Here is a 17,175-nt window from a genome sequence, read left to right on the forward strand (position 1 = left end):
TGGCATTGTCCTATGAGCAGATTGTGATGCATAACATAATGATTAGTGATTTGCTGCTTCATTTCACCTCTCTAGAGTGTGGTAATTGAGGCATTGCCAAACTCAAAGTAAACAAAATCTGTCCTTGAAGGTAACCTGAAAAGGCATTGTTACAGCTAGATATCCATAGACATTCAAAGGCCATTTAAAGGCCAATTAAAGGCTGTTTGTGCTAATGGCAGGTTGCACTGCACATGACCCATTGCTGAACCAACTTACTAAATGTCAAGTATTGCACAAATCTGTAGTGTTTTCTTTTTCTATCAGTTTAGAGTTACCTGTTCTCACCTGAAAGATCACTTGTAAGTGGCAGGACTATTTTCAACTAGAGAAACAATGCAAACGTTTCCGTCATTTAAAGGCCTTTATAACATACAACATATGCTGTTATGTATGTTTAATTCAACCTAATATGCCTATGTTTGTTGTCCCATGCCAAAAACAAATATAGCAGCACTGATCATTATGCTGAAGTAAATTTGTGTTGCTCTTTGTTGTCTACATTTTTGAAAAGTGATACACAATGAAGATCTGTAAGTGACATAATCACACCTAATTAAGACAGACAGTATTTGACAGTTGTACATTACAACTTTGCCTTGAAGTAGGTCTACAACCGTATTACGAAAAATGCATTTGTTACATTAAATATCAAGGCTTACTGTCTGTCGGTTCAATACATGCATAGAGCTGTATTGTCATACTGTATACTTCATTGTACTTGACTCACGCTTCCATCTAGTGTCGAGTAGATAAAATTACATCTCCAATTACACTTTCAAATGTTATCATGATTATAATAATTCTGATAATACAATTTTACCATAAACATTGTTTTTACGATAAAAGTGTAAATTAATTTAGTTGTTTTTAAATAAAGGTTAGTGTATTTTCTAATTGATTAAAAGCGCATGCGCAAATAAGGGGGCGGGTTTGTTTAGCATGACGAAATGTTTTGTTTCCTGCTCCAGTTGAATTACAGGGTCCCATGAGCTAACACGGGCAGCTGCGACGGTAACAAATTCCTAGGTAAAAAGCTGAACGAATGTCTCAAATGGGTGTTTATAGTCAGTGCCTTCATTGACAAAATTCGTATCCCTTTATGTGGCAGCCATTAGCACTGTTTGGGTTAACAGGACATACAGCCGGCTACATGACACCCTGATGCTAGCTGCTATCTAACGTTAGCTATTGTGAGCCATGTAACGCTAGCTCACTTGAGTACCACTGGCTAAAACTAGATTAGTTTCCTGCCGTCCGCTCAGTGTACGCGAATCAAGATAACCCCCCGCAAGAGCTAGATATGGAGCTCATTTTCGTGTACAGTAAGTTTTAAGATGAGCTAACGTGCCGTTAGCCTCAGTTAGGGTCATTATCTTTTGCAGCTAATGTCATCACTGCGATCACTGTTAGTAAAGTTGATATGAAGTCGTTCGTAGCTCTGCAGGACCGTTATACTAATAACTATGCTGCATACTATTACATCCATTTTTATATTGTTAATAAACTAATATTGTCAGAACACTATGACTGTTGTTGGAACAGAAATTGGCGGAGAATTAACATGTTTTGTGTATTTCAGCCACAGTGTGTATATTTTTTTTATTTCATAGCCTTCATATCAATAACGTTTTCTTTCACTCTCTTTCACCCTAGAAGAAGTTTAAGTGACACATTCTGTAATAATTTCCAGTTAATAATTGAATAGAAGATTGCGGAAAAAAAAGAGCAAAGCAAAAAAATCCTGTTGTTTTTAGACAGCACAAGTTCCACATCTAATAAAAGCTGGCTGTAGTTTTCAATGTCATCTCTGTTGGTTTCATTTAATTTGACAATGACATGAAAGTCATTTTGCACGAACTTAAAACTTCCGGGAAATAGGTAATCCATTACCGTATGACCCATTTTGTCAAGGTTCTTTTGTCATTAACTATGTTTCATGCTAACACAGTAAGTTTTATTTATTAAACCGTATAATGCAAAGAACTGTTGAATTCAGCTGTTAGTGTAGAGTAAAAACCTGTCATGTCCTTCTGTATAGTTGTGACCCTCTGCTGCTTGTACATTGCTGTCTGCACATTTGAGTTGAGTTGAGAACGTATTCTTCTGTTGTACTCTATTGTTAATCATTCTAGAAAGGAATTTTAGTGTCCAAGGTGTAAAGACTATTATCTCAGTTGACTGATGAGGTCTTTAAAAGCAACTATAGTTGCCAGTAGCAGCTATTAATGATTAAATACCTTGTCTAAAAAAAATTAAGATCTTGTGCTCTCTTCTAAGTTTCTGGTTGGCTTCAAAACTCCTTCTCACAGTGACCTCGTAACAGCTCTCAAGAAGAACAACAAGCAATGGGGAATACGAGCAGTGAGAGGGCAGCCATGGGCCAGGGGGAGAAGGCTCAGCGGAGGGACAGCCGAGGAAACAAGGAGGGAGAAAGGCCCAAAATCCTAATGGACAGCCCAGAGGATGCAGATATTTTTCATGGTGAAGACATGAAAGTAAGTTGTGGTGATTTCTAATTGACTGTTAAGGCTATCTGTTTCCAAAATGGTTATGCCTGTACCCTTTATACACTAGGTTATTAATATTGGTTCTTTAATGGGTATTCAAGGCTCCTTTAGAGAAAGAGGAGTTCCTTGCATGGCAGCAAGACTTAGAAGCAGACGACAAAGGGCCAACTTTAGACCGACCAACAGTCTTTCGATGGACTGGTGATGGCAAGGAGGTCTTCCTCTCTGGATCCTTTAACAACTGGGCCAACAAGATTCCACTTATTAGAAGGTAAGGGGGCTTCTAAACTCTTAGGAATTTAGTTTTTTCAGTGTATTGTGACTTTATTGTCAGTTATAATTCTTTATTTGTTATTAGCTCTTTTGAAAGAAGGGTTTCTCTTTAACCTAAGAACAGTCATTTTCAACTGTTAAGATTATTTTTCATTAAAGGACTGGTTGTTTGATAAAAGGAAAAAAATAATTGACACCCACATTTTCTCTAGAAGTGTTTTCAGACCAGATATGAAGAAAATAATTTAATAATATATATATAATTTACGGTACATAATTTTTCGATAGTCTTTCAATCTATTACTTTGGGCTCATAGCACAGAAGTAAGCCAGATAACAGCAGACCTGTGACTGCATTGATACAGTAAAACTGAACTTCTCTGGAGATGGATGGACAGGTGCTTCACATTTTTGTGACATCCAACAGGTTTTTGGTACCAAGCAGAGCACAGTCTGACAAAGCTAACAGCTTATCAAACTTAGCACTGGTCAATCCCAAGAAGCTTGGAGCTTAAGCAGAGTTTATCCAGACACAGTTCTTTTAGAAGGTGTGGAAATTGACTGATCTGTGTGTGCCTTGGTCATTTTAGAAACCCAGACACTACAGCTTTCACAAATTATTTGGTAGTCAAACTTGCTTGGGTACCGGTAGGAAAAAAATTGCTTAGCATTTTGTCTGAACACAGCCAAAGTGACTGTGAGTCAGACTATTTAAATTCAGCTGTCATGTAAGAGGACATACATATTATTGATGAGGTTAAAGACTGAAAGAGAAGTACTGTGTTAACTCACCTTTGTGCCAAATGCTCTCTCTTGTCATCTGTCAAAGTCAGAACACCTTTGTTGCCATTGTCGACCTACCTGAAGGGGAGCACCAGTACAAGTTTTATGTGGATGGCCAGTGGACCCACGACCCAGCTGAGGTCAGCAACTATTATCACACTGAAATGTGACCTTTGTCAAACAACCTCTTTCAGCTCACAGTGGAACTAGAAAAGATGTTTTATTAATGATTTTCATGAGAGGCCTACTGGGTATTTTCTGCCAGTGAATTTCCTCTACATCTTCTTCTTTAAATAGAGCCATAAATGGAATGAAGCCATTAAAAGTATGTAGTAATACCAGTAGTAAATATCCACAAGTATACATTATGAGTTTTTTATATTTTATTCAGCAGTAATCTGAGGGAGACCAAAACTCACTATATGGTGTAAAAAAACAAATAGGAAAAATACACAAAACATGCTTACACACACTTGCTTATTCAGTGTTAACCTGACAAAATTGATTGAACAATTTATTTTCTTTCTTGCTTGAGGGGATTTTTAAAAAATAGTTATATTGTGTCTGGCAGCTTTTATCTTTTGGGCTTTTGGTGTGACTTTGACTGTCTAATGGTTTCTTTACAGCCAGTTGTGACAAGTCAGCTGGGGACAGTCAATAATATCATCCAGGTGAAGAAAACTGACTTTGAGGTGTTTGATGCTCTGATGGTAGACTCACAGAAATGCTCTGACATGTCAGGTGAGTATTGACAACTGCCTTTTCATGTCGGCCCTGTTAGATTCACTGTTGTTTAGGGTTTGAGGCTGCTATGGGAAAGAGTGTAAAAAGTTATTTCTTTATATTTGATGACTCTTTTGACTTGTCACAAAGTCTAGCCATAATTGGTGGACATCATATTGCATACTGTACTACAATCTTTGAGTTGATAATACATTTGTCACTGCTTGTGTGTGAACAGAATAGTCATATTATTCCAAATCTTGCTATACCTATCTATCATCTATCATTAGACCTCTCCAGCTCTCCTCCTGGGCCTTATCATCAGGATGCATACGTTCCTAAACAGGAAGAGAAGTTTAAGTCTCCGCCCATACTCCCACCTCACCTGCTACAGGTCATCCTCAACAAAGACACTGGAATTTCTGTAAGTAGCTGAAATACAATTAAATGAGGCTAATACCACTGACAGCTTTTTCAATTGTCTAATTATTTTTGAATAAACATTTTTTATTTTTGTAAAAGCAATATAACTATTAACGAAGTAACTAGGTATTAAACATGGTCTGTTCCCTAAGCCAGTGGTTCTCAAAGTGGGGTCTGTGAACCATAGCCTGGGTGTCCACGAAAATAGTTATATAACATTTATAATAAATTATAAAATTGTGCTGTATCATTAAAAACTGCATGTCTCCCACCCACGTTAGCTTGACACATCACGTCAAACTGTCATGAATCACTCAACTCACTCAGGTCGCAACGAACTGTTCCTGCAGCTGTCTTGCTAATGTAAATTTTAGTATAAATGCTGTCTAGTTGAGTCCACAAGCAATTTAAATAAAATTACCTCTTTTAAATTATATATGTTGTATTAACATGATTCATTGAAATTGAAAGTAGGTAGTACAGTAGTAGTACAGGTCTGACGTATTTAGGTTGATAAGTTTACAATACAAATAGTTCCAATGGCATCTAAGAGTGCAAATGGTAGTAAGCATATGCTTAATTGGTGTTACGATTATGAGGGGGTCCTTGAAAAAAGTTGTCCCCTGTAAGGGGTCCCTGGCCCTAAAAAGTTTGAGAAACCCTGCCCCAAGTCACGTTATGTGCAACAACTAATCAAAAACAAAAATGATAAGAAAATGATGAAAAAATATATACTTTTGTTTTTTATTCAGTGTGACCCTGCATTACTCCCAGAACCCAACCATGTCATGCTCAATCACCTCTACGCTCTTTCCATCAAGGTAAGTTCTCACGTTGAGTGCATCACACCAAAAAAAGGAATGTTTGTGTTGGCTTTTTTTAAAGGACCACATGGCTGCTGAGATGTGGGAAAACTTGTGGTGACACTTGAGAAATGACCAGCTTTGTTAGCATTTATAATACAAACTGTGAGCCACTGCAGCTGCTTGGAAGCTTGCACATTGCTTGCGGAACACAGTGTATCTTTTGAGTGCAGACAATGATAAGCTGGCACGAGGAAAGCTAAAGCTGAAGATTATTGCCTTTTTTTCTCTACACATTGTGACTGGAAAAACAAACTGCGTGTTGAATATGAATGAAACAGCAGTGTCAGAATGAACAGGACAAACACATATCTTACATGAAGAGTTCACACGTAGATTTCCATGTAGAATTTTCCACATCACTTGGAAACTGGTCAGACAGCCAGTTATTGACTTTTCTTTGTCATGTTTGATAGCTTTGTAACTGTGATCAAACAATTTCACAGGTAACAGATAGAATGATACATTGTATTCATGGAAAAGAAAAAAATACCCTTTTAAGTTGGAAATGAGACCATTCTTGTTTTCATAAAGGCACTGGTTATTTTGTAACAGCACGCTTCTCTGCTCGCTCTGTTAGTGTTCCAGGTATCTCTGAAAATTCAAAAATCAACACTGATTGTAGGACCACTTTTAATAGCTCAAAGAAGTGTTAAAAAAATGTTAATATTTAGTAGTGAATCATATTTCCTTACAATGAGCTGCTGACCTTCATCAAAATGTTGCACCTTCTGTTGTTGCTTACAGTAATAGCCCTCCAGTTGATCACTATCAAAGACCTTTTAGAGGAAAGGTTCACACTTTTTTCAAACAAGTTTTTCTTACAACAGTAATCAGAATCAAATATGTTGTTGATATACAGTATAAATACCCATATATCTTGTTCATAAAGGCGCTGATCTTGTTTTAAAGAGCTTTCAATAGAAGAGATGGAGGACACACTACTGAAGTGTATTTTAAAGTTAATCAGAATTAAATTTTTCTCTTAAAAAGTTGTTGTGCTTTAATGGGAAGTTTAGTTTTCAATAATAGTTGCTTGATAGCAGCAACATGTTTTGCAGCTGGATAACACAACAGATCTGTCTCTTAATGAAAATAAGAACAGCAAAACAGTACATGTACATTATATTGCCTGATTGTTGCTGAGGATTAGTGAGTCGAGCTGGAGCACATTGTAGAGATTAGTGGGTGGCCCTTCTGCTAATCTGTATGGTTGACTCTATGTCGACGGCACATGGTTTGACTGATACTATTGTTGACATTGGCCCACTTGTGTCTAAGCTGTAAGCATGTTTTCATTATTAACATTATAAGTCAGTTTTTTCTAAGTAATTTTTTCCTCCGATACTTTTTCTTGCACAGGATGGAGTGATGGTGCTCAGTGCGACACATCGTTACAAGAAGAAGTACGTCACCACCTTACTATACAAACCGATCTGAGTGAAGACAGACTTTTTAATCCTGTCCACGTTTGTTAACCGTACATTGAGTGTACAAAATATGAGCTCTGCCTGTTCCTTCTTTAAATGAAGAGAGAAGGTAAATCCAGGTCATGAGTTTCACCTGCTAAATCCACATCCTGACTTGAATGGGTACAAATCTGCTTTTAGAGGTCTTTTAAGTGGTGACATTACTTTATCCATCCTAAACTTGCCGCACACAGTGTCCAGAAAGTTGACGTTTGACCACTTCTATTTCAGTTTAGTTCTCTTTGGCAGCACCTGTGGTGATTCACGGTAATTATGAGAGCACACTTCCCAATTTAACTCAACGTCCACGGCTGGCTCCCTTTGTTACTGTTGTAACTCTTGATTTGATTTTCCTCGCTGACGGCCGCTTTCCTTTTTAGACTGTTTCCCTTCATCTGAGCGTCAAATTTGTTTTATTTACCTTTGAGTTTTCACTTATTTTTGAAGTTGTATGTGTAGCCTTTTTTGTTTTTTCAGCCATAGCAGATTACTGTTTACTCGAAACACTTGCAGAGACTGGAAAAGCAGCCGCTTAGCTCCGCCTACCCTCTGTGGCAGACCGACCACTGCTGGGTGATGGTAAACGCTTCCCTTGTGAATGTCGCCACAGACTCCCAGTCCATAATAATACTATATAGTGCAAAGGCTTTCATCAGTGGGCCATAGGCTCAATCGCCATTGTGTTTTCTGATTCGGCGATAGATAGTGAGAGATATTTATTTAAAAGAAAATCTTTGAGATTATACTTTTAACTCAAACTAAAAAAGCCACGGTCAACTTAATATTCGCTTCTAAGAGGCTCTGAGATTATATCTTGTACACTCAGTGTATATCCAGTTATTATACACATCTATTCAGGATGATAAATGTCACTCATTTACCACAATCCTACATACTCTGCCTTTATTGTTTCACTGATTTCACCTTTTCAACAGTACACTCTTTGCTTAGTAGACATAAAAAGGCAGTAATAATAAGGTAGGATTCTATGACTTGTCTGGTTTTAAAACAGACATAAGTGTTATGAAGGGATTTGGTAAACCAGGTAAAAATCTGACAACCCTCAGATACACGAGGTCGCTGTAGTGTTTCCCATGATTGAGAAGACAGCAGCGGAACAATCAAGAATGTGAATGTAAAAGGTCAAAAAAAGAAAAAATGCACTGCAGTAGTTTCTCACTGTTATCGTTTTCTTGTTTATCTTGAGAAATAAGAGTTTTATTTATAATCACTCCACGCACAATATATCATTTCTATCATTTTTTGAAGTATTTACTGATGTATATTTTTTTTTTTACTGTGATTGATGATGTGTTTTCATTTGGTGTCAAACAGTCCCTTTTTTATAGCTAGATGCAGTCTTGTAGACAAGACCATTTCAGTCAAGAGTTGACTCGATTGTCTGTGGTTAAAGGCAACCTCATTGTTTAGAGCAAAATTATATTTCTTATAAGTCTGAAGGGCTGAAATGTATTTTAAGTTAACATTGTGACATGTAGCATATATTCACATCTATGTTTCATATTCTAATAAGGTATCTTGCCATTAACAATGAAACCCTGATGTTAATTATTTTTGTTCTATGGACTATGGATCAGAAGAGTCTGACAATCTCTCAACAAAGTTCTCATGTGTTTGTGTTAATTCTGCTCTGTCGGTGTGTCAGAACTACAATATTAGTTATTTATTGATGCAAAAATATTATTCTTTCAAATAAATTGCAGTATTATGTATAATATTGTTGACCATTTGAACCATGCTGGTGTGTAGTTCTTTTCCATTTAAAGAGACATTTCTAATAAAGATTTAGTGACAAATTAAATGCTGTTTGTTTTTTTTCTTTTGCTTAAGCTCAAACTATATAGGTCATTTAACTGACATTTGTTTTTATAACATAGCATAAGTGTGTTATACAGCACTGTGCAAAAGTTTTAGGCAGGTGTGAAAAATGCTGTAAACTAAGAAGGCTTTCAAAAATGGAAGTGTTAATAGTTTATTTTCATCAATTAACAAAATGCAGTGAATGAACAGAAGAGAAATCTAAATCAAATCAATATTTGGTGTGACCACCCTTTGCCTTCAAAACCGCATCAATTCTTCTGCGTACACTTGCACACCGTTTTTGAAGGAACTCGGCTGGTTGTTCCAAACATCTCTATGGATGTAGGCTTCCTCAAATCCTTCTGTTTCTTCATGTAATCCCAGACAGACTCGATGATGTTGAGATCAGGGCTCTGTGGCGGCCGTACCATCACTTCCAGGACTTCTTGTTCTTCTTTACGCTGAAGATAGTTCTTAATGACATTGGCTGTATGTTTGGGCTCATTGTCCTGCTGCAGAATACATTTGGGCCCATCATATGCCTCCCTGATGGTATTGCATGATGGATAAGTATCTGCCTGTATTTCTCAGTATTGAGGACACCATTACCTGACCTGACCAAAATCTCCAACTCCATTTGCAGAAATACAGCCCGAAACTTGCAAGGAACCTCCACCATGCTTCATTGTTGCCTGCAGACACTCATTATTTGTACCGCTCTCCAGCCCTTCGGCGATCAAACTGCCTTCTACTACAGCCAAATATTTCAAATTTTGACTCTTCAGTCCAGAGCACCTGCTGCCATTTTCCTGCACCCCACTTCCTATGTTTTCGTGCATAGTTGTTTCCATGTCAGAGGTATGGCTTTTTGGCTGCAACTCTTCCATGAAGACCACTTCTGGCCAGACTTCTCCGGACAGTAGATGGGTGTACCTGGGTCCCACTGGTTTCTGCCAGTTCTGAGCTGATGGCACTGCTGGACATCTTCCAATTTCGAAGGGAAATAAGCTGTGTTTTTCATCTGCTGCACTAAGTTTCCTTGGCCGACCACTGCGTCTACGATCCTGAATGTTGCCCGTTTCTTTGTGCTTCTTCAAAAGAGCTTGAACAGCACATTTTAAAAACCCCAGTCTGCTTTGAACTCTTTGTCTGGGAGAGACCTTGCTGATGCAATAAAACTACCTTGTGTATTGTTGCTTTGCTCAATCTTGCCATGGTGTGTGACCTGTGACATGAAACTGTCTTCCACAACCTCACCTTGGTAGCAGAGTTTGGCTGCAGAGTTAGCTGCTCCTACACAGCTGTTTCTGTTTCAGTTAATGACTGTGTTTCAACCTAAATGTGAAATTGATGATCGTTAGCACCTGTTTGGTATAATTGGTTGATCATACACCTGACTATAATCCTACAAAATCCCTGACTTTGTGCAAGTGTACCTATAAGAATTGATGCTGGTTTGAAAGCAAAGGGTAGTAACACCGAATGTTGATTTGATTTGATTTTATAAAAAAAAATAATTTGAAAGCATTCTTAGTTTACAGCATTTTTTCACACCTGCCTAAAACTTTTGCACAGTACTGTATTTCTGCATAGTCGGCATCATTCTGACATGCTGAAGTCCATGTATTGAAGGCAATGGCTTGCTTTGACTCACAGTCAACTTGGGGACCTCCTGCAATGATTTATAAAGGAAATTAGTCTATACCAGTTTTATGACGAACCAGGTAGCTTATAACATAATCTTGATTGAAATAACAGTTCAAAGCATTTATCTCCCAAAGCTGAAATTCAAGTAACTACATGAAAAGAAGAATATTAATTACAATTTAAGTAGAAAATATGACAGTATAACAGATTTTTCATATCAAACATTCGAGTGACAATGCTAAAGAGGAATGATTCAAAGCATCATCATTATAATGGTTATTAAGTCTAACAGTTCTTTGTATTACATCTTATCAGATAACATTTTAAATATTATTGCATCCATGTTATCCATCCTTTTACCAAATACAATCACCCTCAGAGTTATATGGTTTGATGCAAAATATAAACCAGTAAACATCGCTTTCAAATTAACAGGTTTGAAGGACAATCTAAAACATTCTCCTACACAGCCAATGTGTGGTTCTTATACCAAAGAGAACTTCGCTCCCTACCTATCATCACATCATCGGCATTTAAGTCAAAGCTTCCATGCTTTTGTACATACAGTATGTTAGGGCAGTTTTATTTGAATCAGAATCAGAAATACTTTATAAATCCACGTGGGGAAATTCGCAGGCTGTATTTGGCCTCAAATTCATCTCTTTATTGGACATAGGGATTCTATCAGTCAATTTTTTAGAGGTATTACAAAATAATTCATTTCTAAATAGCTGTACACTCAATAGTGATTTTTCCCTTTATCTGTGGCAATACACGTATGACTTCTAAATAAAACATTCATAGACATCATTATGTGTCATGTACTCTCACGCACCGACCAGGGTTTCTCAACCTTTTCTTACAAGTGAGGCAGAGTCAAGTCCAAGTCCTGACCAGTGTAAGTCCTGCACTGCATGACCCACTAACAATCAAATGTGGAACATGCAAACTTAAATTATTAATCTATTCCCATACGATCATGCATAGTTTTTAATTGAAGATTCCTCTTTACTACCATATAAAGTTGCCTATGAGTCAAATTACTGATTGCATTTGAAACAGGATGATTTCCATCAAATCACAGTAGTAATGTTATAAATCAGATAATGCAATTTGGTGATATACCTACAGTTGTAGTTTTGACTGCTCTTGAAAAAACCCTAAGTCCCCTTTGACTAAAACAACACAGAGACACCACAGAGTACAAATGCAGCTTATTCCAAAACAAGACCAAGACTAGTCCTGAGAGCCGTCTCCAAATCAAGGGCAATCTCCAGTACTAAAACACTGATAACAACCCCCTGAGATTGTTGAACATCTCATTCAAAAATAAGCGGCGGTAATATGCTTCTATAACAGCCTAGGCTCTTCTCAGAAGGTTTTCAACAAGATTTTGGAATCTGGCAGCAGAGATTTTTTTTTCAATCTTTTCAAGAGTATTACACAGGTCAGCTACTGATGTTGGATGATAAGGCCTGATAGTCCAATTTATCCGTATGGTGTTAGCTGAGGGCTCTCTGCTGCTCAGTTCTTCCAAACCTAACTCAGAAAACCAAATAAAAACAAGTTCATGAGTCTTTCATAGCTTGTAGCCCTATTTGTATATTTTGCGCTACAACACTTTGATCATTAACTCCAAAGCCTGAATGAGTGTGTAGATAAAACATATCTAAAACAGGAGTGAGGGTTCACAGAGTTCTGAGATGTTCACAAAGTGTGAGAATTTTTACCTGCTTTTACATATGCTAGTTTGGGTAAGAATCTCAGAGTTCCTGCATTATGAGTCCTGTGACCTTTTAATGTGTGAACAGCTGACAGGGCAGATCCCAAGGTCTCAGACTTGATATATAAAGAGTGCCTGATGTTAGAGTGGGTGCTCCTCTGCAACTTGCCCTCCTACTCACAGGATGAAGACCCTCCAGACTCTGCTTCTTGTGGCTTTAAGCCTCTCTATTGGTAAGTACAACTTAAACAGAACTGTTTATCTGCATGTGTGTCTTTTGTGAATTTATAAATAGCCTTCTGATTGTGCCTTTTTGTTATTTCAGCCCAGTCCTTGGACTACAAGGCACTCAACCAGTTTAGAAACATGATCCTGTGTGTGATGCCTGATAGCTGGCCTGTTTTTGACTACGCCGACTATGGCTGCTTCTGTGGGAAAGGAGGCTCCGGCAAACCTGTGGATGATCTTGATAGGTCATGATTCAGCCACATTAAAGGGGAAAAAAAGATCTTTCACAGGCAGTTATAAAATTTGTCTTGTTTGACTTGTCTTGTATGACCCACAGGTGCTGCGAAGTGCATGACCAGTGTTACAGTGATGCCATGCAGCACCCAGAGTGCTGGCCCATCATCGACAATCCTTACACCGAGTTCTACGACTACAGCTGTGACGAGGCAAACAAGAAGGTCACCTGTGGCAGTAAGTACACAGAATCTGTTTTTCTGCTCACTTGACTTTTAACCTTGATCATTTGCTCATAAACCTGCAATAATATGTGTTTACCCCTTATCCATCACTGGAGTTTTTGGTGTCGTCTTAGGTAATTGTAGCTGGGGTGAAATACAACTTAAAATTCTATTGACTTGGCATTTAGGAGTATTTAAGGAAGATGAAGAAAAAAAATTACAGTTCTAAACTTGAAAGTAATGGTTGTTGGCCTCTTGGTAACCACAGGCTGCTCTCTACTTTCTCTTCTGTAGACGCTAACACCGAATGTGAGATGTTCATCTGTGAGTGCGACAGGAAAGCCGCCGAGTGTTTTTCCAGATCTACTTGGAACCCAGAGCACGAGCATCTGCCTAGTGACCAATGTCAGTAAAAAACCAAACCTCAGTAAGAAATTATAAATTTATGCTTGGATGTTAATTTTTGTGTTGTTTTGAGAAAATAACCCAAATTGTTGAGGAATAATTGGCTTGTTAAGATTATTCATTCATTATTCACATGTTTGTAATTGTGAAGTTGTCCTGGTAATAAACACAATTAGCTCTGCATCTCTTATTTCATCATCTGCTCTTTACTGATGGCTAATTATGAAAGGGTAACTCAACAAATGTTACCATAGAGGGCACTACAGTCTTACTTTTTCTTAGTACAGTAAAGCATAAACTCTCCCATTTGATATGTTGTGTGTGTCAACTGTCACACAAATCATAAAAATAAATCCGCCTAGAAATTACATTTAACCAGTAATATTTTTGCTTGCTTTTATGGTTGTCTTGAGTCATTATGGACTTTATATCATTTTACGGTGTTTTTTTTTTTTGATAAATAAACCAGTCAGCAATTACTTGTGAGGGCACTTTATAGATGATCAAACCCTTTAATGTGGACCAGACATGATGTAAACTAACTATAATTCTAGGTTTCTTTTGTATTTTTATTGTAACCATTTCTATGTATGTTGACTAAAGCAAGTCGATTGTAGTTGGAGGTGACTTGTTATTTCTTTTAGAATGTGTTACACTCATTTAAGACCATGTAAACTTTGAACTTCATTACATTGCCAGATGGTTATTTGATGAAAAACCATAACGTTTTTATGTGCATTACAACACGATACACCTTTCAGGTAATTAACTGTTATTTTAGTTACTTATCTATTAATTTATAGGAAAACCTGAATAGTATACCACAATATAAAAACCTATGAATTTATGTCACCACTATTACCTAAAACCTTTTTTTGAGACCAGTTTCTCATCCTGACTGACATGTAAATGGAGTAAATGGTAAATGGACTACACTTAAATAGCGCTTTTCTAGTTTTTAGACCACTCAAAGGGCTTTTACACTACATGTCACATTCCCACACTGATGGCAGAGGGTACTATGCCATTCTCCAATCAGGACATATGCAGCAATTTGGGATTCAGTGTCCCAAGGACACTTCGATGTGTAGACTGTAGCAGTCAGGGATCAAACTGCTTACCTTCCGACTGGGAGACGACCGACTGCCACTGGGCCACAGCCGACCAAATGTAGTGCAATATGTATATGCATGTAGGTTTACAGTATACAAAACAACCGTGCAATGCTTTATTAACCCGCCTTGAGCAACATCAATATTACCATGCAGAAATGCTAACAGTATGGAAGCCAGAGGCAAGTAAGGAGAAAAGAAACCTGTTGCAGTGTTGTAGTACTTGAGTCCAGGACTCGGACTCAAGTCCGACTCAGGGCTCGTGACTCGACTTGGACTTGGACTCTGACTCGTGCATTGACTGCATTCGGAATTGGAAGATGGAGAGGAGGACTCTGACCTACTTATTGTAATTTCCTGCAGGCGCGATTACTTGCCGTCTTGTTCAGCAACAATTCCGGCTCCACGAATCGTGCGGTTTGCTTTTAAAGATTATACATCACATGTTAGAAAGCTACCTGGAAGTGCACAAAAAGAATATCCGCATACTTGGATGATGTGTGATATTAATTAAACCAAAGTTTTATGTACAGCTACGTTACTGTCACTGTACATTTGTAGATACGTGTATTCAGCATTGGGTGTGTTATGGTGATGCGCAGATTGCAGTCATGTCAATGTGGATTTGGTGACAGGGTCTTAAAAAATGTAATTTTGGTTAATAGTGGGTGGGTTGCAGGTATTTTAGAGTTTATTAGACACCTGCAGTGATCGCGCTGCAGCAGAAACGATGAGTGTATCTCCCAGGCGCGGTCTTACCCACGTCACACAGTCCTCATTATAAACCTGTCCTGACATCCATTAGAGCTGTCAGAATGTTATTAAAGATGCTAAAAGAGATTGAAACAGTTTTTAGTTTTGCTGCTTAAATGTCTAACGATATTTGCTGCAGTGACGTTACTGTACATATTTACAATTACTGTAAACAGCTTCTCTAATCATTTAAAGTAAATAGTTGAAGAAGACATTCATACATCAATACAACACAACAAAGAAATCACTTGGAAAGCTGCACTGCTCAACATAATTCATAATAATGTATTGATCATTTGGTTCCAAGTTTTAGAAATATCTTACCCTCTAAAACCTGGGTACAAAACATGAGAACTTACAGATGATAGAGAGTTAAAGCTCAGCTTATTTTTATCATAATTAAACCTTGTGGACTTGACTCGGATTTCCCAGATGATTTTTATGATTAAAGAACAATATTTATATGTTCCTTTTAACAGGTAGAAACAAACACAAGGCTAGCTATATAGCAAGTTATCTGTCATAATGTCATGGCTTTCTTTGCTATAAATCTATTTTAGTGTATGGAGAAATTAAAACTTGCCTGGAAGAAAACAGGAATGCTTTCAGTCAGAACATGGAGTAGTCTTCAGCTTCTTGTGGGCAGAATTAGGCATACAGCAACAAACAAATGAGCCTACTTCTACTTTCTACATTTTTTTGTTCCTCTTTCCAGCAATAACACACAACTACCAGGGCACCAGATGGTCATAGAAGAAATCGCTGTTGCTTTTGACATAATTTGGCTCCCAGAAGCTGTCTCTCTGTGATCTCAGCTGTGGCTGCGGCCCACTGGATCTGTCTTCAGGCTATTGTTCAGACAACACTGAGAACCAACACTGTGAGCTCCAGCAGCTGGTAGCTGGCTGCTGGTCATCAACCAGATGTGACTGCCGCTGGAAAACTGACAAAATTACAGAAAATAAAATATTTTTTGCTGTTGATGAGGTTGCTAGAAGTAGAGCACCTAGTCATGCATCACATTGAGCCAGGTCCAAACATAACCCACACCTTAATGGCCAAACAGTGATTGCACAGGGAGGAAAGTGAACTCATATCACTCTGTGTTACATGTTAATATGAAAAGGGCCCTATGGTTTTCTGAACAACATGGCAAAAGTGTGGCAGTGCTTTGCAAAAAAATACATATGAGACATGACATCATGTGTTACTGAGTGTTAGCACCATTGGAAAACTCTGTACAATAAATCCTGTTGAGACCTGGTGGATATGTTGTGTTGTGCTGCGGGGGTTATGGGGCTGATCCAGACAAAAAAGGACACGTGTAGTTCCCAATTCAACCCCGCTCACCACTATGAAGTGGGAAAATCTGGTTTATGCACACTGCTGCCGCATTGAACTGCAAAAAAAGTTAAGAGATGTACTCATTCCCCTGTGGGGCCCTTATGATCCACCATAACTGTTAATTTTGGGGCATTTTATTAAATAGGACAGTATTGAATTACACAGGGTTCAAGGGAGAAGAAGAAAGCAATGACTTGCACCATCGGCCCTTGGCTTGATTCGTACCGTGTTCATTGCAGGTGTGTGGTATACGCCCTGACTGTTGGCCTATAATTGGCTCCTATTTTTGCTAGTCTTATAAACCATTTGTGATTATTCTAATTAGTCTTATATTGTTCTCTATTCAGGGCTTGATCTCAATAAAACATACTAATTAAAGGGTTAAATACATTAGAATGAAAGGTAATTTAACATATGACCTCGTTTGCAATGTTGGTTGCAGCTTTAAATGCAGCTCCTCCTGAATTACAAATTCCAAATGGTCAAGTATTCAAATCTGATTTCAGGTTGCACATGGTTTCTAAGAATCATGAAAGGAATTTATAGTAATCTCAGATGAAAAACCTGTTATAAATCTGTTTGTAGGTTTTTTGTTCCAATG

At 37.9% G+C, this 17,175-nt stretch overlaps 2 protein-coding genes across 2 annotated transcripts; both read left to right on the forward strand.

Moving 5' to 3' along the window:
• Positions 1 to 1,017: 1,017 nt before the first annotated feature.
• prkab1a (protein kinase, AMP-activated, beta 1 non-catalytic subunit, a) lies at positions 1,018 to 8,891 on the forward strand. Its single transcript, XM_069677169.1, has 8 exons — positions 1,018 to 1,068; positions 2,352 to 2,537; positions 2,651 to 2,820; positions 3,652 to 3,745; positions 4,232 to 4,346; positions 4,619 to 4,752; positions 5,504 to 5,572; positions 6,977 to 8,891. Exons 2-8 carry the CDS (start codon positions 2,388 to 2,390, stop codon positions 7,052 to 7,054), a joined length of 810 nt encoding a protein of 269 aa, XP_069533270.1. The 5' UTR covers positions 1,018 to 1,068; positions 2,352 to 2,387; the 3' UTR covers positions 7,055 to 8,891.
• Positions 8,892 to 12,458: 3,567 nt separating this feature from the next.
• Positions 12,459 to 13,404, forward strand: LOC138605186 (phospholipase A2-like). Its single transcript, XM_069677303.1, has 4 exons — positions 12,459 to 12,507; positions 12,600 to 12,747; positions 12,840 to 12,973; positions 13,255 to 13,404. Exons 1-4 carry the CDS (start codon positions 12,459 to 12,461, stop codon positions 13,371 to 13,373), a joined length of 450 nt encoding a protein of 149 aa, XP_069533404.1. The 3' UTR covers positions 13,374 to 13,404.
• Positions 13,405 to 17,175: the final 3,771 nt, after the last annotated feature.

Source organism: Semicossyphus pulcher, unplaced genomic scaffold (assembly GCF_022749685.1).
Source record: "Semicossyphus pulcher isolate SPU_LCO1_2020_fin unplaced genomic scaffold, fSemPul1.0.p SCAF_28, whole genome shotgun sequence".
Taxonomy (NCBI): Eukaryota; Metazoa; Chordata; class Actinopteri; order Labriformes; family Labridae; genus Semicossyphus; species Semicossyphus pulcher.

Coding starts and splice junctions, on each gene's coding strand:
- prkab1a (XM_069677169.1), top strand. CDS start 2,388: ATGGGGAATACGAGCAGTGAGAGGGCAGCCATGGGCCAGGGGGAGAAG. Junction 3,746..4,231: donor GGACCCACGACCCAGCTGAG/GTCAGCAACTAT, acceptor GTTTCTTTACAG/CCAGTTGTGACAAGTCAGCT. Junction 5,573..6,976: donor TCTACGCTCTTTCCATCAAG/GTAAGTTCTCAC, acceptor TTTCTTGCACAG/GATGGAGTGATGGTGCTCAG.
- LOC138605186 (XM_069677303.1), top strand. CDS start 12,459: ATGAAGACCCTCCAGACTCTGCTTCTTGTGGCTTTAAGCCTCTCTATT. Junction 12,508..12,599: donor GGCTTTAAGCCTCTCTATTG/GTAAGTACAACT, acceptor TTGTTATTTCAG/CCCAGTCCTTGGACTACAAG. Junction 12,748..12,839: donor CCTGTGGATGATCTTGATAG/GTCATGATTCAG, acceptor TATGACCCACAG/GTGCTGCGAAGTGCATGACC.